The sequence below is a fragment of the Candoia aspera genome, chromosome 4, assembly GCF_035149785.1.
Source record: "Candoia aspera isolate rCanAsp1 chromosome 4, rCanAsp1.hap2, whole genome shotgun sequence".
NCBI classification, from domain to species: Eukaryota; Metazoa; Chordata; class Lepidosauria; order Squamata; family Boidae; genus Candoia; species Candoia aspera.
In genome coordinates this window covers 44815192-44832103 of record NC_086156.1, presented here as the reverse complement: position 1 = coordinate 44832103, position 16912 = coordinate 44815192, and the positions used below count along the sequence as shown (strand labels likewise).

General features: G+C 40.0%; 1 protein-coding gene across 1 annotated transcript in view; it reads right to left on the bottom strand.

Moving 5' to 3' along the window:
• Positions 1 to 15: 15 nt before the first annotated feature.
• LOC134497943 (collagen alpha-6(VI) chain-like) overlaps positions 16 to 16912 on the bottom strand; it is a 62311-nt gene continuing 45414 nt past the window's right edge. The window contains exons 27-33 of the mRNA XM_063303980.1: positions 8307 to 8357; positions 7583 to 7618; positions 6788 to 6850; positions 5637 to 5699; positions 3573 to 3608; positions 2715 to 2751; positions 16 to 402 (exon numbers count right to left, since the gene is read on the bottom strand). Of these exons, the coding sequence (XP_063160050.1) occupies positions 368 to 402; positions 2715 to 2751; positions 3573 to 3608; positions 5637 to 5699; positions 6788 to 6850; positions 7583 to 7618; positions 8307 to 8357 (321 nt within the window). The 3' untranslated portion in view covers positions 16 to 367. The remainder of the gene's footprint in view (positions 403 to 2714; positions 2752 to 3572; positions 3609 to 5636; positions 5700 to 6787; positions 6851 to 7582; positions 7619 to 8306; positions 8358 to 16912) is intronic.

Below are 16912 nucleotides of genomic sequence, written 5' to 3'. Positions count from 1 at the left end.
CAAAACATAAAACAACCAGAACTGTGATGTACATGCATACTACAGTGGTACAAAGCATTCAAAAGAAGAGCAAGCAAAGCACCTTCCTTCATTAGTAAAGTTGCTGCATCCTTTGGAAGACATGAACTCTGAAGCAGCTGCATCCCTTATCTGCATCTAACCCTCCAATGGTCTTGCTTCAAGTCCCTGTTCTCCCTCTGCTATTAACAGTGGGCAACCAATGTATGTTCCCAGTGTCCAAGAGATGGCAGATCAGCAGAATGGCAGAAAAAGGGAGATGAAGCTGCACAGGCCAGATTGATCAGTACTAAAACTGATATAGAATACTGCCTGTGGTCACTGTTCTTGTTACAGAACAAGAGGAGAATTAACTATTGGAACAAAACTCACCTGTCCAGCAGGCTAAATGGAAGGAAGGAAGGAAGGAAGGAGAAGGGAAAACATTATTTCAAGCAATATGATATTGAAAACTCTTGAAGAGAAGAGATATTCTTATTAATAAGTATCCTATAATTGCCTCCACCAAGAACGCTGTTTATTATTGGGCAGTGTAAAATTAGGTAATAATGCTAACCTCGAGACATAACTTCTGACAATCTATAACAATTACAGAATTAAAAAATCTTATGCAGGATAATCTTTTGCCAATCATTTCCAGTATCAGTGACAATTTTATTACACAGGTAGTCCTCCTTTAGCGACTGCCTCATTTAGCAACCATTCACAATTCCAATGGTGATGAAAAAGTAATTTTATAACCAATCCTCACATTTACAACCCTTGGAGGTCTGTAAAGCAAAGGAAAGCTGAAGCAAGATTGTAAGCACAGCCGCAGTTTCATTTAGCGACCACTTCATTTAATGACCGAGTTGCCAGTCCCAATTGTGGTGACTAAACAAGGACAACCTGTGCAATCATAGACCCATAATAAAATACAGATGCAGCCCCTCCAGAAAAGTTAAGTTCCCACTCAGTTTTTCAGATCTTTTAAAAATGTATTTTGAGTCAATGTAGTGTAATGGTTAAAGTGTTCCACTAGGAGAAGGGAGACACAGGTTCTAATCCCCACTCACCCATGAAGCCCCCTGGTTGACTGGGCCAGTCGCTCTCTCTCTTTCAGTCCAATCTACCTCACAGGGTTGTTGTGGGGAAAAATGAGAGGAAGCAGTGCTATATTTGCTGCCTTGAGCTTCTGACAAAAAGCAGGATATAAGTATAACAAATACGCAAATAAAATAATAACCCCGTATATTCCATTTTTACCCCTGCTGGCTGTACTAAGAACTTTTTAAGACTTGGTCTTTGAGTTTGTTTATTTCTCTACATTCCCCATTCTCTTTTCTGTTTTTTAGTGTTTCTTTTAGACTTTTACTTACGTCTTTCTAAAAATTGTTCTGCAATGCATGCTAGGAGCCTTTTAGCTAAAGAATATGGAAAAAAAATCTATCAAATGCCTAGACAAGATAAAATGTCCCAGGCCAATATCATACAGGGCAAAAAGAAAAAGGACTTATCCCAACTGTCACAAAACAACTGATGAATTTTTAGTTGCCTATTCACCTGCCAATTAATTAAATGGAATTATATTTATATATAATTAAAACATAATATAAATGCCTTTCTAAGATACTGAAGTATAAAAATAACTTGTACCTGAAAAATGAAAATATTTTAAATGAAAAAATATTGTTAAATTGTTCAAGTTCTGTACAGAAATATAGCGAAATCAGAGTACAGCCCGACGGTAAAAAGGCAAGCTGGTCATCCTGCCAGTGTGATCAAAGCCCTCTCCCTTTTGTACATGTGTTTGTACTTGCACGCTGGTACGACATCATACTGGGTTCGCTCACACTGCTGCAACCACCGGCTTGCTGGCAGCCTCGCATGTGAACAGCCATGCTTCTCTTTTCATATAATTGACCAAATAGAAAATGTGATTTCTATTCTAGTCTGATCCTGAGGTATCTACATTACCAGAAGCTTTGAATGACTAGTGGCACAATCTCCTCTCAGCTGAAGAATGCTAGGCAAGACAACATGGTTCCTAAACCTGTTCTGCCAATGGAACATAATCTAACTTTTTTTTAATCCATTCAATTGGGTCCAATTCTCGGAGACTGCTTGGATAAGTCCCTGCAGTTTTCTTGGCAAGGTTTTTCAGAAGTGGTTTGCCATTGCCTTCTTCCTAGGGCTGAGAGACAGTGACTGGCCCAAGGTCACCCAGCTGGCTTCATGCCTAAGGCGGGACTAGAACTCACGGTCTCCCGGTTTCTAGCCTGGTGCCTTGACCACTACGCCAGACTGGCTCTCTAACATACAGTAACCTTTTAACATAACCTTTTAGCGTTAGGTGCATAAAAAAATTATTCTGGTCTCCTGAGTTAAGAGGTTAGTGACATAGCTTTGGTTTCTCCACCCATGCTTGGTCTATTCTTTTGTTGTTGTGCTGTTATAATGCCATAAGACTCAAACAACACCATCTGAGTCTTAGCCAAACATGTAAACATTTTTAATGGGAAGCAGTACAGATGTATTTTAAATAAGTAAGTGAAATTCAATTAATTAGAGCTAACAGCCTCACTCTTCCCATTATAGATAAATGATTACATTAAATCAATCTTTTCTTATATAGCATATTCTTTCTTCTTCCCAAACTGTGCTCCTGGTTGATATTTCTGTCCTTTTAATATCAGAAATCAAGTGGAGGCACTTACGACTATGTTCCTGCATGTACTTAATAAGTTCACAGGGCTGAAAAAGAATAAATTTTAAAAACGTTATTAGATAAAATGATTTATTTCCTGAATGTGTATTAGTAGTTTAATGCAATCTTCCAAAGCTAGCACCTTCTATGTGCATTGGGACAGCAACATCAAGCCACTATGGACTTTCTGGCAAGGAATTATAAGAATCACCATTCCAATGTATTGGTGCTAGACTGGGAAACCTGGTTTAACAGAATTTGTTTCAACAGAATGGGGGTGATCAAATTTCAGGTTTTCAAATTTAAATGCTCAACGAGTAATCCCAAATCAGCTTTACTATAGCCCTATTTGGATATTGGACATGCTCACCATCTGAGCATTTCCAGTAAGCACCCATAATATAATTTAAATTATGTAGCCTCCTGCAGACATCCATGTGATCAATATATATGTCTAATGTCTGCACACATGTTAGCTTTCATAACAGAAAAGGTCCCTATGGAACATCCTTGCTTCCCTGCAGACATCCATGTGATCAATATATATGTCTAATGTCTGCACACATGTTAGCTTTCATAACAGAAAAGGTCCCTATGGAACATCCTTGCTTTCCTGCAGACATCCATGTGATCAATATATATGTCTAATGTCTGCACACATGTTAGCTTTCATAACAGAAAAGTTCCCTATGGAACATCCTTGCTTTCCTGCAGACATCCATGTGATCAATATATATGTCCAATGTCTGCACACATGTTAGCTTTCATAACAGAAAAGGTCCCTATGGAACATCCTTGCTTTCATGGAAGCTGATGTGTATCTGAGTGTAGAAATAAATGTATGATGGGAAATCCTAGTAATACATACTGAATAGAAGGGCTGGCCCTTTGCTCCTTTTGGACCCTAGAAGAATAAGATTGGAATTAGGACTTTGCAAACTGATCTCTAGCTTCTTCTCCTAGTTTAAGATTTTTATATCATAGAGCTAGAAGTTTCTGTATGGACATAATTACAGTATAATTAAATTTGAATAATAAATAAATAAATAAAGATACCTAGGTTATCTAGGTTAGAGCAGTATCTTCTGATCTCTTACACAAGATAAGAAGCTTAAGAGTGCCCAGCAGATTTCTTACGTTCTGCTTTACAAACTATGCAGATCCCTCCCCTTCTTTCTTCAACGTTCCCCAGGGTAGGCAACTCATGGCTTGCTTCTACATGTAACCCCAGTCCCAGTTCAGTGGCCTCCTGAGTCTTGTAATACCATGTTGTCCAAATTAACTGATTTTCAGTTGGGTGATTTTTCACCCTTCAATAAATTTGATGCACTTATTCTTCCTCCAAGCCCTTTAAATCACCCTCCCCCAATAAAGGTTATCTGTCCTGACATAATACTAACCATGGCTAATTTTAATGAATGTCACAGACATTTAAAAACATTAAGTTGATTTAAAAATATCCCCCAATGAAAAGATATATAATTATGACCTAACTGTAATTACTGTAGTACTCTTAGCCTTACTACAGACATAATACTGTTCCATTTTTAATGCTAAAAATTGTAGTAGAGGTATGAATCAGAAAGCGGCCAACAATGAATGAAAGACAGGAATGGTCTCAGTCACTTCAGTATAGTTAAAAAGTCAGGAAACGTCTATGGCTAAAGTCAATACATTACACTAAGCAATTTTTATTTAAACTACAAATTTTTAACCAACCAAAGCAATCAAGTTTATACATACTGATATACATAAACTGTAGATTATAGACCATAATAACTAAGTGTGTGTGTGTGTGTATGTATGTATGTGTATGTGTGTATGTATGCATGTATGTGTGTGTGTATGTGTGTATGTGTGTGTGTGTATGTGTGTGTATGTATGTGTGTGTGTGTATGTGTGTATGTGTGTGTGTATGTGTGTGTATGTATGTATGTGTGTGTGTGTATGTATGTATGTATGTGTGTGTGTGTATGTATGTATGTGTGTGTGTGTATGTATGTATGTATGTGTATGTGTGTGTATCTCTCTCTCTCTCTCTCTCTCTCTCTCACATTAAGCCCAAGCAACCCCCACCTCACCCCACCCCCATTCTGGCTTAGCCAGATATTGTAAATTGAGCCAGAGTGTTACTATAGAACTAAAACTAGAGGTTACCCAATGAAATTGAATCCTGGAAGAATCAGGACAGACAAAAGGAAACATCTTTTACACAACATGTAAACTTTGGAATTTGCTTCCACGAGATGTGGTCCTAGCTACTAGTCTGATTGGCTTCAAAAAAGGGACCAGTTCATGGAAATCACGGGGATCAATGCTATTAGTCTGGAAGGCAGTAGGCCTCTGAAGGCCATTGCTGGGAGACTAGAGGGCTTCCCTGTGCAGTTGGTTGGCCATTGTGAGAACAGACTGCTGGACTAGCTGGGTCAGGGGTCCGATCCAGCAGGGCTCTGTTTATGTTTTCAGCAAGCAAGAAGTTACAGACATGCAAATAAAACATGGTTGCAACCAAGGATTAATCTGCCTAATGTATACATAAAAGTTACCTTCAGAAGATAAGATCAAAATAAAGGCACCTAAATCTGATTATTTGATAATTCTTGCTAGACGACCATGGTCAGGGGATCTACGGATCCTTTAAAGCGTTATCACAACCTATTAAGAGTTTGTCTAGCTGAAGTAATTGAAAGAAAGAATAAACACTGCATATCTAAATAAAAATCCATTGAAAGACAGTTGGATTAAGATGCCTAATTTTGGTTGTACGGGAAGCAAGTTTTGACAAATAACTCAGATCATTTGGTATCTTTGGGGGAGGGGAGAGGGAGGAACTGGGAAAGATGAGCATACAGTATTACATCCCAACTGTCTTCTAAATAAAGTTGACCCAAATGCAGATATAACAGCACAGGTCCATTAATGGATTACATACCGGGTGTCCAGGATAACCCCATGTTCCTGGTTCACCATCATCACCATCTAATCCTGGAATACCCTGGAAAAGAAAAGCTGATCTGTTTCAGTAGCAATATAAAAGATTGTATAGATTCCCCAACAAGATTTTGAGGCAGGAGCTTTTCAGCAGCAAACGTGGCAAAGAATAGTACAGTAAGAAATATTAAGAATGAAATGCTTTAGAAGAGTTGCACAACATGTATTATTATCCAGAAAAACCAATTTTCCAGTTGCCTGCTTCTCTTGGACACCACTACCAAAGCAATATTTCTTTGTCCATAGCCAAATTTTGCTAGTAAAGAACAATGATGAATATTGTCTGCTTATACAAATAGAGGCTGCAGCCCAAGATAAACTGGCCCTGACATAGCCTGAATGTGGCAAGCACTGAGAAGTTTCCACCAAATGCATTTCTATTCATGTATCACTGCTGTTTTCTATGCCAAAGATCTCAGCAATTGCTGGAGAACTTACAATCTAATTGGACAAAAGGGTCACTTCCAATTTCACGAAGTTTGGAAATCTAGCAAGATTTCAGCTATGTAATTTTGGAATTCCACAGAGCCATCTGAGGATGTCACAGATGACTCTGGGTACCACCTCTTGATATTAACTTTCATATCCATTAATATTATCTTGAGAGAGATCCTGCTGAAAGATCTCAGTCTTATCATGAGATAAAACCTAGGTCGTACCGTCAACACCGACTCGAAGGGACAATTATTTTTTGAAAGCAATGCAAGACTCTCCATGAGGACTTCCATGGAATTTTTATAACCTGGTTTGTGTTTCAGAAGCTTGCATTCTGAGTTCAGTTCTTCAGTATTTGAAATTGTTTTCTGATTATTTTGTTATGCTTTATGTTGCAATGTTGAAATGTAAGTTGCTTCAAGCCATCAAATGAATTGTAATTACAAGCACACTGTTGGTTTTAGAAACTGAATGGTCAAGGAGCCATGTTCCCAGGCAGTTTTGAGAACCCAGTGAGAAGGGAGTGCATAACCCCAAAAACACATTTTGCATTCTTCAGAAGGGAAAAAAATAAGCAATATATTAAAAGTACAGCAGGTAATAAGCAAACAAAACCATAAACACTAAAACAGGTTTGCACAGCTTGTTTCACAATACCATTCTTCCTCTTTTTCCTTTTGGTCCAGGTTTTCCAAGAATGCCCATATCTCCAGGTTTTCCCTGCCAAAATGAATATAAAGCAAAGGTGATTAAAATGTGAGATAGATGCAAAAAATGAGATAGATAGATAGATAGATAGATAGATAGATAGATAGATAGATAGATAGATAGATAGATAAGCAAAAACACAGTATCCTGCTTATTCTGCTTCCCATGATAGGCCGAGTTATGCATTTTACCTAATGTTACAAAGAGTTCAACTAAATAATTGAAATCATAGATTTGAAGAGATGGCAGTTGATCATAGGCATCCTGTAGAAACTGCAATAACAAAAGTATGACAGCACAAGTAGGTAAGTCATGTGGTTTGCATAGCAATATGATAAAGCAGGTTTTGTGATTTTCTCCCCCTTCACACCTATGTGGATGATTGTGCAGTTGGCTTCCAACATGCATACAACCCCACCACCACAAATAGAGAAAATACAACTACCATACTATTAATATGCACCTACACTACCTAGATTTACCTTTTTGTCTTTGATTCCCAGTTTGTTGCATGATTTCAAAACAGAAGAGTACATAGTCACTTGGGAAGCACAAAAATAGGAAAAAAAAATCTAATATACAATCTGAGCACTACTGAAAGCCACAGCTGGGTATCCTCCATGAATTAGTATCATCCTATCCCTATATACTGTATCTATGGCAATTGCTCTAGAAATTTGAGTATATTCAACCAGTTCAATATATTGTAAGAAATGCAATTATGGGCTATATGTATTGACTTACCTTCTGTCCAAGGTCACCGGGAAATCCTCCTATTCCCTTTAATGAAAATAGGCATCTTATAATTACCTTCTAGAAGTATTTATCAATTTTTAACAAGAAATTCATTTACTTAAGAAAACATAGTTTAGCAAAATAGAAAAATCAAGCATTTAGGGAAACAGTTCCTAACCAGAGCCAAGCTAATCATCCTCAGGAGCTAAAATGTTAAAAGGCGAAGTAAGTGAGCTATTATCCATGTGCTTTTCTTGGTAAAATACATGAGTGGTTTACCAGTACCTTCTCCCACACAGTATGAAATGATGCCTTTGCCGTTGTCACTAAAGTGATCATCCACCTACAGCCTCTTCCTATATTGCTATTGCCCAATATAGGTGCCTGTTTGCCTTAGGTGGGTGGCTGGGATGACCCTCACACCTGGCATACACTCCAGCATTCTTTGTTCATCCCTCCTAGGAACCCTCCCCACACCCCCCATCATGACCTGATGTTGTACAATCAATCAGTCAAAGTAGGATTCAGTTCACAGGACAAGCAGGTGCTCATCCATCCCAGGGAAGCATAATTTATTGTGTAAACTTTTCCCTATTGCATAATTTATTGTGTAAGCTTTTCCCCATTTACCTAATACTGCCTTTTTCTTCTGTACTCCTCGAAATTGTGAATTGTGCTATAATATTCTCAAAAGAATCCAAGCCCAAATTTACAGTTAATTTGATGTGATTACCTTTGATCCTTTCCTTCCTGTTTTGCCAAAACCAACAGCTCCTTCTTCTCCCTAGAACAGATAAACACTTCTATCAATCAAAGAGAATATTTGTAGCTCAGAGTTGAATGATGGAGTCCTTGGTGCTCTCTGAGCCTTGTTGTTTTCTTGCAGACGTTTCATTGCCAAACTAGGCAACATCTTCAGTGCAAAGAGGGAGTGGGCCTTGCTCTCTGTTTATATACTGTGGTTTATAAATTTAACCAAATTCAAGCAATAATGGTTTCCATATACACAACACATTGTGCAGCAAGGCTAATACAAACACTTACAGTATGGTTTTTAAGATCGAAATGTCTATAAACACTGTAAATTGTATAAAGAAGGGGGAAGTTATAAATTAAATACCTATTAACTTCTGGTGGGAACATGGCCAACCAAGCAGCTGTGTCTGCGGGCTCTGCAAGCAGAGCTGGCAACATGTGCTGTTTTTTGGGCTTGACAGTTTTCTCCTGGAGCCTAGAGCTTTTTCATGTGAAAAAAAAAAAAGCTCGGAATCACCTCATCTGCTCTCCAAAATGCCATCTTGTAGCCATCTTTGTCCTGCTTGTGTTGGTGGAGGTGCTGTGCTCTCCTTGAGAGTTCCTTGACTGGGCTGTTGTTTGCTGCCTGGTTGATTGATTGAGTTAAGAGTTCCTTGATTAAGGTATAATGTACTGTTTGATTGTTCGGCCACGAACTCTGTATTCGGAACCAAAATTTGAGGGTGTTGACTTCCGGATGAATGTCTCCCACTTGCAACGTCTTGTAATGAGCTCCTCTAACAAGTTCCTTTTATTTCTATTTTACTGCATTTTAAATTCTCCATTCAACTTTAGATAGTTTGTTATCCTACTACGGAGCCTCCCTTGCTTATTAATATTTTACTTATACTACATATCTTTTGATAGGGGGAAAAGGAAGAAGAGACAAAGGACTCCCTCGGCAACGCAATTCTCATCTAAACCGCTGAAACAACAGAAGGTGGACAGATTTGTTACAAGTAAGCGAACCTCCTTCAGCAAAGGATCGTTACCTTGTCGTGGTGCTGGAGCTTGAGCACCTCAATGATGCCATGAGCTAAACCGTGAAGGGCCACCCAAGATGGGAAGGTCATGACAGAGAGGTCAGACTAAATGCGATCCCTGGGGAAGGTAATGGCAACCCACCCCAGTATTCTTGCCGTGAAAACTAAATGGATCAGTACAACCAGAGATATGTCGGTATACCATCGGAAGATGAGACCCCCAGGTCGGAAGATGGTCAAAATGCTACTGGGGAGGAACAGAGGATGAGTTCAACTAGCCCCAGACGTGATGACGCAGCTAGCTCAAAGCTGAAAGGATGGCTAGCGGCCGACGGTGCTGGTGGTGAACGGCAAATCCGATGTTCTAAGGATCAACACACCATTGGAACCTGGAATGTAAGATCTATGAGCCAGGGCAAATTGGATGTGGTTATTGGTGAGATGTCAAGATTAAAGATAGACATTTTGGGCGTCAGTGAACTGAAATGGACTGGAATGGGCCACTTCACATCAAATGACCACCAGATCTACTACTGTGGACAAGAGGACCACAGAAGAAATGGAGTAGCCTTCATAATTAATAGTCAAGTGGCTAAAGCAGTGCTTGGATACAACCCAAAAAACGACAGAATGATCTCAATTCGAATTCAGGGCAAGCCATCTAACATCACAGTGATCCAAATATACGCCCCAACCACAAATGCTGAAGAAGCTGAAGTAGAGCAGTTCTATGAGGATCTGCAGCACCTACTGGACAACACGCTTAAAAGAGATGTTATTTTCATCACGGGAGACTGGAATGCTAAGGTAGGCAGTCAAATGACACCTGAAATTACAGGTAAGCATGGCCTGGGAGAACAAAATGAAGCAGGACATAGGCTGATAGAATTTTGCCAAGACAACTCACTCTGCATAACAAACACTCTCTTCCAACAACCTAAGAGACGGCTTTATACATGGACTTCACCAGATGGACAACACCGAAATCAGATTGACTACATCCTTTGCAGCCAAAGGTGGTGGACATCTATACAGTCGGTAAAAACAAGACCTGGAGCTGACTGTAGTTCTGATCACAAACTTCTTATTGCACAATTTAGGATCAGACTAAAGAGATTAGGGAAGACCGACAGATCAGCTAGATATGAGCTCACTAATATTCCTAAGGAATATGCAGTGGAGGTGAAGAATAGATTTAAGGAACTGGACTTAGTAGATAGGGTCCCACGGGGAACTATGGACAGAAGTTCGCAACATTGTTCAGGAGGTGGCAACAAAATACAGACGGCATCCCAGTTGAACTGTTCAAAATCTTGCAGATGATGCTGTCAAGGTAATGCATGCTATATGCCAGCAAATCTGGAAAACACAAGAATGGCCATCAGACTGGAAAAAATCAACTTATATCCCCATACCAAAAAAGGGAAATACTAAAGAATGTTCAAACTATTGAACAGTGGCACTCATTTCACATGCCAGTAAGGTAATGCTCAAGATCCTGCAAGGTAGACTTCACCAATTCATGGAGTGAGAATTTCCAGATGTACAAGCTGGGTTTAGAAAAGGCAGAGGAACTCGGGACCAAATTGCCAATATCTGCTGGATAATGGAAAAAGCCAGGGAGTTTCAGAAAAACATCTATTTCTGTTTTATTGACTATTCTAAAGCCTTTGACTGTGTGGACCATAACAAATTGTGGCAAGTTCTTAGTGGTATGGGGATACCAAGTCATCTTGTCTGCCTCCCGAAGAATCTGTCTAACGACCAAGTAGCAACAGTAAGAACAGACCACGGAACAACGGACTGGTTTAAGATTGGGAAAGGAGTACGGCAGGGCTCTCACCCTACCTATTCAACTTGTACGCAGAACACATCATGCGACATGCTGGGCTTGAGGAATCCAAGGCTGGAGTTAAAATCACTGGAAGAAACATTAACAATCTCAGATATGCAGATGATACCACTTTGATGGCTGAAAGCGAAGAGGAACTGAGGAGCCTTATGATGAAGGTGAAAGAAGAAAGTGCAAAAGCTGGCTTGCAGCTAAACCTCAAAAAAACCAAGATTATGGCAACCAGCTTGATTGAGAACTGGCAAATAGAGGGAGAAAATGTAGAAGCAGTGAAAGACTTTGTATTTCTAGGTGCAAAGATTACTGCAGATGCTGACTGCAGTTAGGAAATCAGAAGACGCTTAATCCTTGGGAGAAGAGCAATGACAAATCTCGATAAAATAGTTAAGAGCAGAGACCTCACACTGACAACCAAGGTCCGCATAGTTAAAGCAATGGTGTTCCCCGTAGTAACATATGGCTGCGAGAGCTGGACCATAAGGAAGGCTGAGAGAAGGAAGATCGATGCTTTTGAACTGTGGTGTTGGAGGAAAATTCTGACAGTACCTTGGACTGCAAGAAGATCAAACCAGTCCATCCTCCAGGAAATCAAGCCAGACCGCTCACTTGAGGGAATGATATTAAAGGCAAAACTGAAATACTTTGGCCACATAATGAGAAGACAGGACACCCTGGAGAAGATGCTGATGCTAGGGAGAGTGGAGGGCAAAAGGAAGAGGGGCCGACCAAGGGCAAGATGGATGGATGATATTCTAGAGGTGACGGACTCGTCCCTGGGGGAGCTGGCGGTGTTGACGACCGACAGGAAGCTCTGGCGTGGGCTGGTCCATGAAGTCACGAAGAGTCGGAAGCGAGTAAACGAATAAACAACACAAGTGAACCTCATCAGTAAACTATGATTCCCCGACTTACCTACTGAATAGAAAGGATTCTTTAGAGTGGGACTTACAGGATGAGATAGAGAGTCAGCAATTGTTGGAGTTTACTTCATCATTGCTAGAAAATACTCCTTCCCCACAGGCTGTTGCGGTTTGCACAGCTGCTGAACAGTTAAATAAGGAAGGACTCCTTGATCATAAAAGCTTGGAAGTCCAAAACTCGTTGGAATTTATAACCAGACACAGTCCATTGACGGCACAGATAGTTCTCTCAATCTTTGATTTACTGACTATGATCAAAACTCAAGTTGATTCTTTAAAAGACTCCCTTGTTGAATTTGGTAAGAATCATGCAAATCAAACTGAGGCCTCTGATAAAGCTAAGGGCTTACACTTACATTGCTCCTCACAGTTAGGCTGCGGAGGAAGGGAAGTTTCAGCCTCTGAAGTTAACCCTTTATTAGGAGCTAAAAGGGAAGATATGAAAATGACAAACAACTGTATAGAAATAGATGAAAAGGGTAAAATACCTGTATTAGGTAAATGTTATTTACAACCCAATAAGATAGCCCTTCAAATACAAACTAATAGAATTAATGGAGGAAAATGGGAGATGAAAAGAGCTATACTCCAATAATTAAGTCAGTCACCACGATGTGAGAAACGATTTGTGGATTTACAAAAGATAGACTGGCTACCAGCCAGAGGCAGCTTTAAACAGATTCTGTTGACTTTTGGTCTTTCTGTGATACCTAGTATGCTTCTAAAAATGAAACTTTTTCTGAATATATTCTCAATATTTCCAATCCAAGTTTTTCATTCAGAGGAAGTTAGTCCCCTTATAATTCAGTATAATCAAGAGAGCGCTAGAATTTTAACTCATAGTAGAATTATTCCTGCAGATAAACCCAAGGACACTTCATTAATGGAGACTATGCCAAGGAACAATAATAGTAAACATTCTCTCCACCTGATAACAACTCAGTTGCCTCCTGATCCTTTGAAAGGAAACTTAACTAATGTATCCAGTGTTCCACCAGATAATAGACAAGTTGATACACTTAAGAAATTAAACAACTTAAAAGGAGCTTTAATGGCAACTTGCCACACAGCGAACCCTCTATTAAATTTAACACTTCAAACAATGCAAGAAGAAAATCCTCACCTGGGACAACAATATGAATGCACTGAAAAGAGAGAGCAAACTACCTGTAGGCAGAAAGTTGTCAATGAGAACCAAGAATTACCAAATCTAGAGGTAATATCTGAGATAGAGGAGCCTTTTGCCCACACTACAAGTATTAATATCACACAGAAGCAAGTGGAAACAACTAAAGCAAAAATTATTACAGTGGCCCAAGTTCACAAGCAACCCTTAGAAATTTCCAACCTTGGCTCTTTAGAAGATGGGGATATGGATGGGACCCACTTGGGTCATAAAGAGGGTTTGTCTAGATCAAAGATACTAATGCATATGGCCTGACGGTATGCAAACCAGTATAAGATAAATCCCCTGAAAATTATTTCGTGGAATACAGTATAGCCGGATGGTATCGTAACAAAGGCCTTAACCATTTAGATCACTTGTTAGATACGGATGTACTTTTGCTACAGGAAACTTGGACAGCCGATGATCTTGTATTCAATGGCTATTATTCATACAAGTTGGAGGCAACCGCTGGCAGAGGGCCAGGGTGGATGAAAGGTGGACTGGGAATTCTTATTTCTACCTGAGAGTAGGTCATAAATCCATTCAGCCACTTAATCAAATAACTATGGCCGTACTCTTAGATCTGGGAAATATTTCTTTATTAATTATTAATGTATATTTCCCGCCAATACAAAGAAGAGACAAAATTGAGGCAATGTGGTCAGATTTAGAGCAGTACGTTGATAACCTCCTTCTGGAATACCCTAGTGCTTTGGTACTACTCAGGGGGGATTTTAACGCCAGGCTAGGTCCTGATGACCATACACTGTTCTCTAAATTTCAGCAGTATCTGCCAACCCACGCTCCCAATTTACCTGATGCCACTCTTGTATGCCTTTTTAAAGATAAAAGATTTAACTATGCTGGGATTTGTCTAGCCAAGTTTGCAAACAAGTTTAATCTGTACATACTAAATGGGTCTATTAAAAGTGATCACCCAGGAGAATATACATTTATGGCTGGGACTAGGAAAAGTACTATTGATTATATGCTAGTCTCTATTAAATTATTACATTCAGTAGAGTCCTTTAAGGTACTTCCACATCTAGAAAACGACCACCTTCCTTTATGTCTACATTTGAAGACATCTACTAGTCAGATGTGGCCAGAGACATATTTTACCCCTGTCATTGTTCCAGCAGGACAAGTAAGTTGTTGTGCCAGATGGACCTTACAACTTGATCAAAGGGTGAGGAAGACATTGGCAGAGGATGATTTTGAATGGTATGTAAATGTGTTTACCTCTATGTGTCTGTTGCTGATGAATCAAGGAACTATTAACTCAGTCAATCAACCAAGCAGCAAACAACAGCCCAATCAAGGAACTCCCAAGGAGAGAAGAACACCTCCACCAACACAAGCAGGACAAACCACGGTATATAAACAGAGAGCAAGTCTCACTCCCTGTTCACACTGAAGATCTTGCCTAGTCTGTCAATGAAACATCTGCAAGAAAACAACAAGGCTCAGAGAGCACCAAGGACTCCACAAACACTTCTATTTTATATCTTCTTCAAATCACTGAATTTATTAACTTTTTAATATGTAGTGCCTTCGTTACCTTATTGCTTGTAATAAAATAAATCTTACAACAGCTTTTCCTCAGAAAAGAAATCAAAGCTCCTGAGATCAGTGTCTCTTTCTATGCTGTGTGTTAATGCAACCCTCACTTCTACAGCATCAGCAAAGAATGTAATTGGAGCAAAAGAACGAAACAGGGTTGCAGCTACGGAAATTACTCCAGAATAATGTATTAGCAGCCATCTACATGTTAAAGGGATCTTGGCATGAAAACTGCTTATGTGCAGGGAAATTCACTCTGTTTAAACTAATTATGAGATTAGAAAAAGAAATGTACAGAAATTTAATGGGATGGAGAAATCCAGCCAGTGAAAGAAAGACTGAGAGAAGACCAATAGCTCCTGGAATTAGATACTGTTTTTCTTTAAAGAACGGTGGTGCAGGAGTGGAGAAGAAAAGTAGTGACATCTGTTGAGGGTTACAAAGATACTGAGAAAGTAGAATTCAGATCAGACAGTGGGTAGAAAAGAGATGTCCCAACAAGAATCCAAGCTACATCGAATAACAGAAGAAGCACTTCAAACAAGAGTCCTCAAATTGTGAGTCTCAACCTCAAGGGAGCCATGAGCAATTGAGAGAGCATCCTGACATTTTTCAAAAATTGGTTTCAGACATGGTCATCAAACTCTGACCTCAATAATACTAAGGGTAAAAATTAAATAGCAGTAAACTTGTATTTATTTATTCAATTTGGAGACTGTTTACCTACCCAAAAACTCTGAGAGGCTTACAGGACACACAGAAAAAAAGAGAACAAACAATGAAAAGAAACATATGCATCTAAGAATGAAACACATACCCCAAACCACCAAAAACTAACAAAAGTTCAGGATCCACCCTGACCCCCGGTCTGGGAGCAAAGCCATGTTTTTAATGACTTTTAGAACAGCTGTTGGATGGGAGTCATATGAAGCTCTGCAGGAATGCTGTTCCAGAGGGCAGTCACTGCAGCAAAGAAAACGCATTATCTAGGTCCTGATAAATGACAAGGTTTGATTGAGGGGACCTGGAATGCTCCCACTCTGCTTAATCTCACTGGGCAGGCAGAAACTATTGGAGATAGAGGGTCCTTCATATAGCCAGGCCCTGTGCTATACAAGTATAGGGCTTTAAAGGTGATAACCAGCACCCTAAATTTGCTCTCAAAATCCAAATGGCAACCAGTGCAAATCACAAAGCAGGGAAGACACATGAGCATAATGTGATGCACCTACCACTGCCCACACCACTGCATTCTGGACCAGCTGTACCTTCTGAGTGGATTTCAAAGGTAGCCCCATGTAAAATGCATTGCAGTAATCCACTTGGATGTGAGTGATTGTCTGGCCTTGGTCTAGGAAAGCGCACAACTGGAGTACCAGATGAACCTATGCAAAGGCCCTCCTGGCCATGAGCAGGAGCTGTGTGTCCAGGAAGACTCCCAGATTGCTTGCTAGTCTTGAATGGGGAAGTGTGACAACATCCAAGACCAAAGATGAAAAATCCTCAGATCCAAGGGGCTGAAATAACCACAGCCACTCAATCTTAGCACAACTGAGACTGAGTCTGTTCCTCCCCATCCAGAGCCAAACAGTTTCCTGGCGCTGGAGAGATATGCACCTGGGTATCATCAGCATACCAATGATACTGGACCCCAAACCAATAGATGACTTCTATTGCAGCAGTTTCATGTAGATGTTAAAAGAGGGCCCAGAGTGAGGCCCAAGTGAGGGCCCAGAGATACAACTTCTCCCTTTCTGTCAACACTGTCCACAGCAATGGAATAATAGTAAGGTCTTCCACTACCAGATCATGTCACAACAGCCCTAAGACAATAACCAGATCTAATATGAGACACACAAACACACACACACGCATGCATGGGGCCCTCAATGACTTGGAAAAGGTTCATCATTGCCATGGAGGCCACTAATTCCTGAGCCAACCCAGACTCAATGTTGTCTGATGGCAAATTAATGCCCCCAAGAACTAACAATCTCAGGGTCTCCATTTCCAGCCCAGCAATGGAATCTAGCAGCCTAATCAGGGATGAAGCTGGAC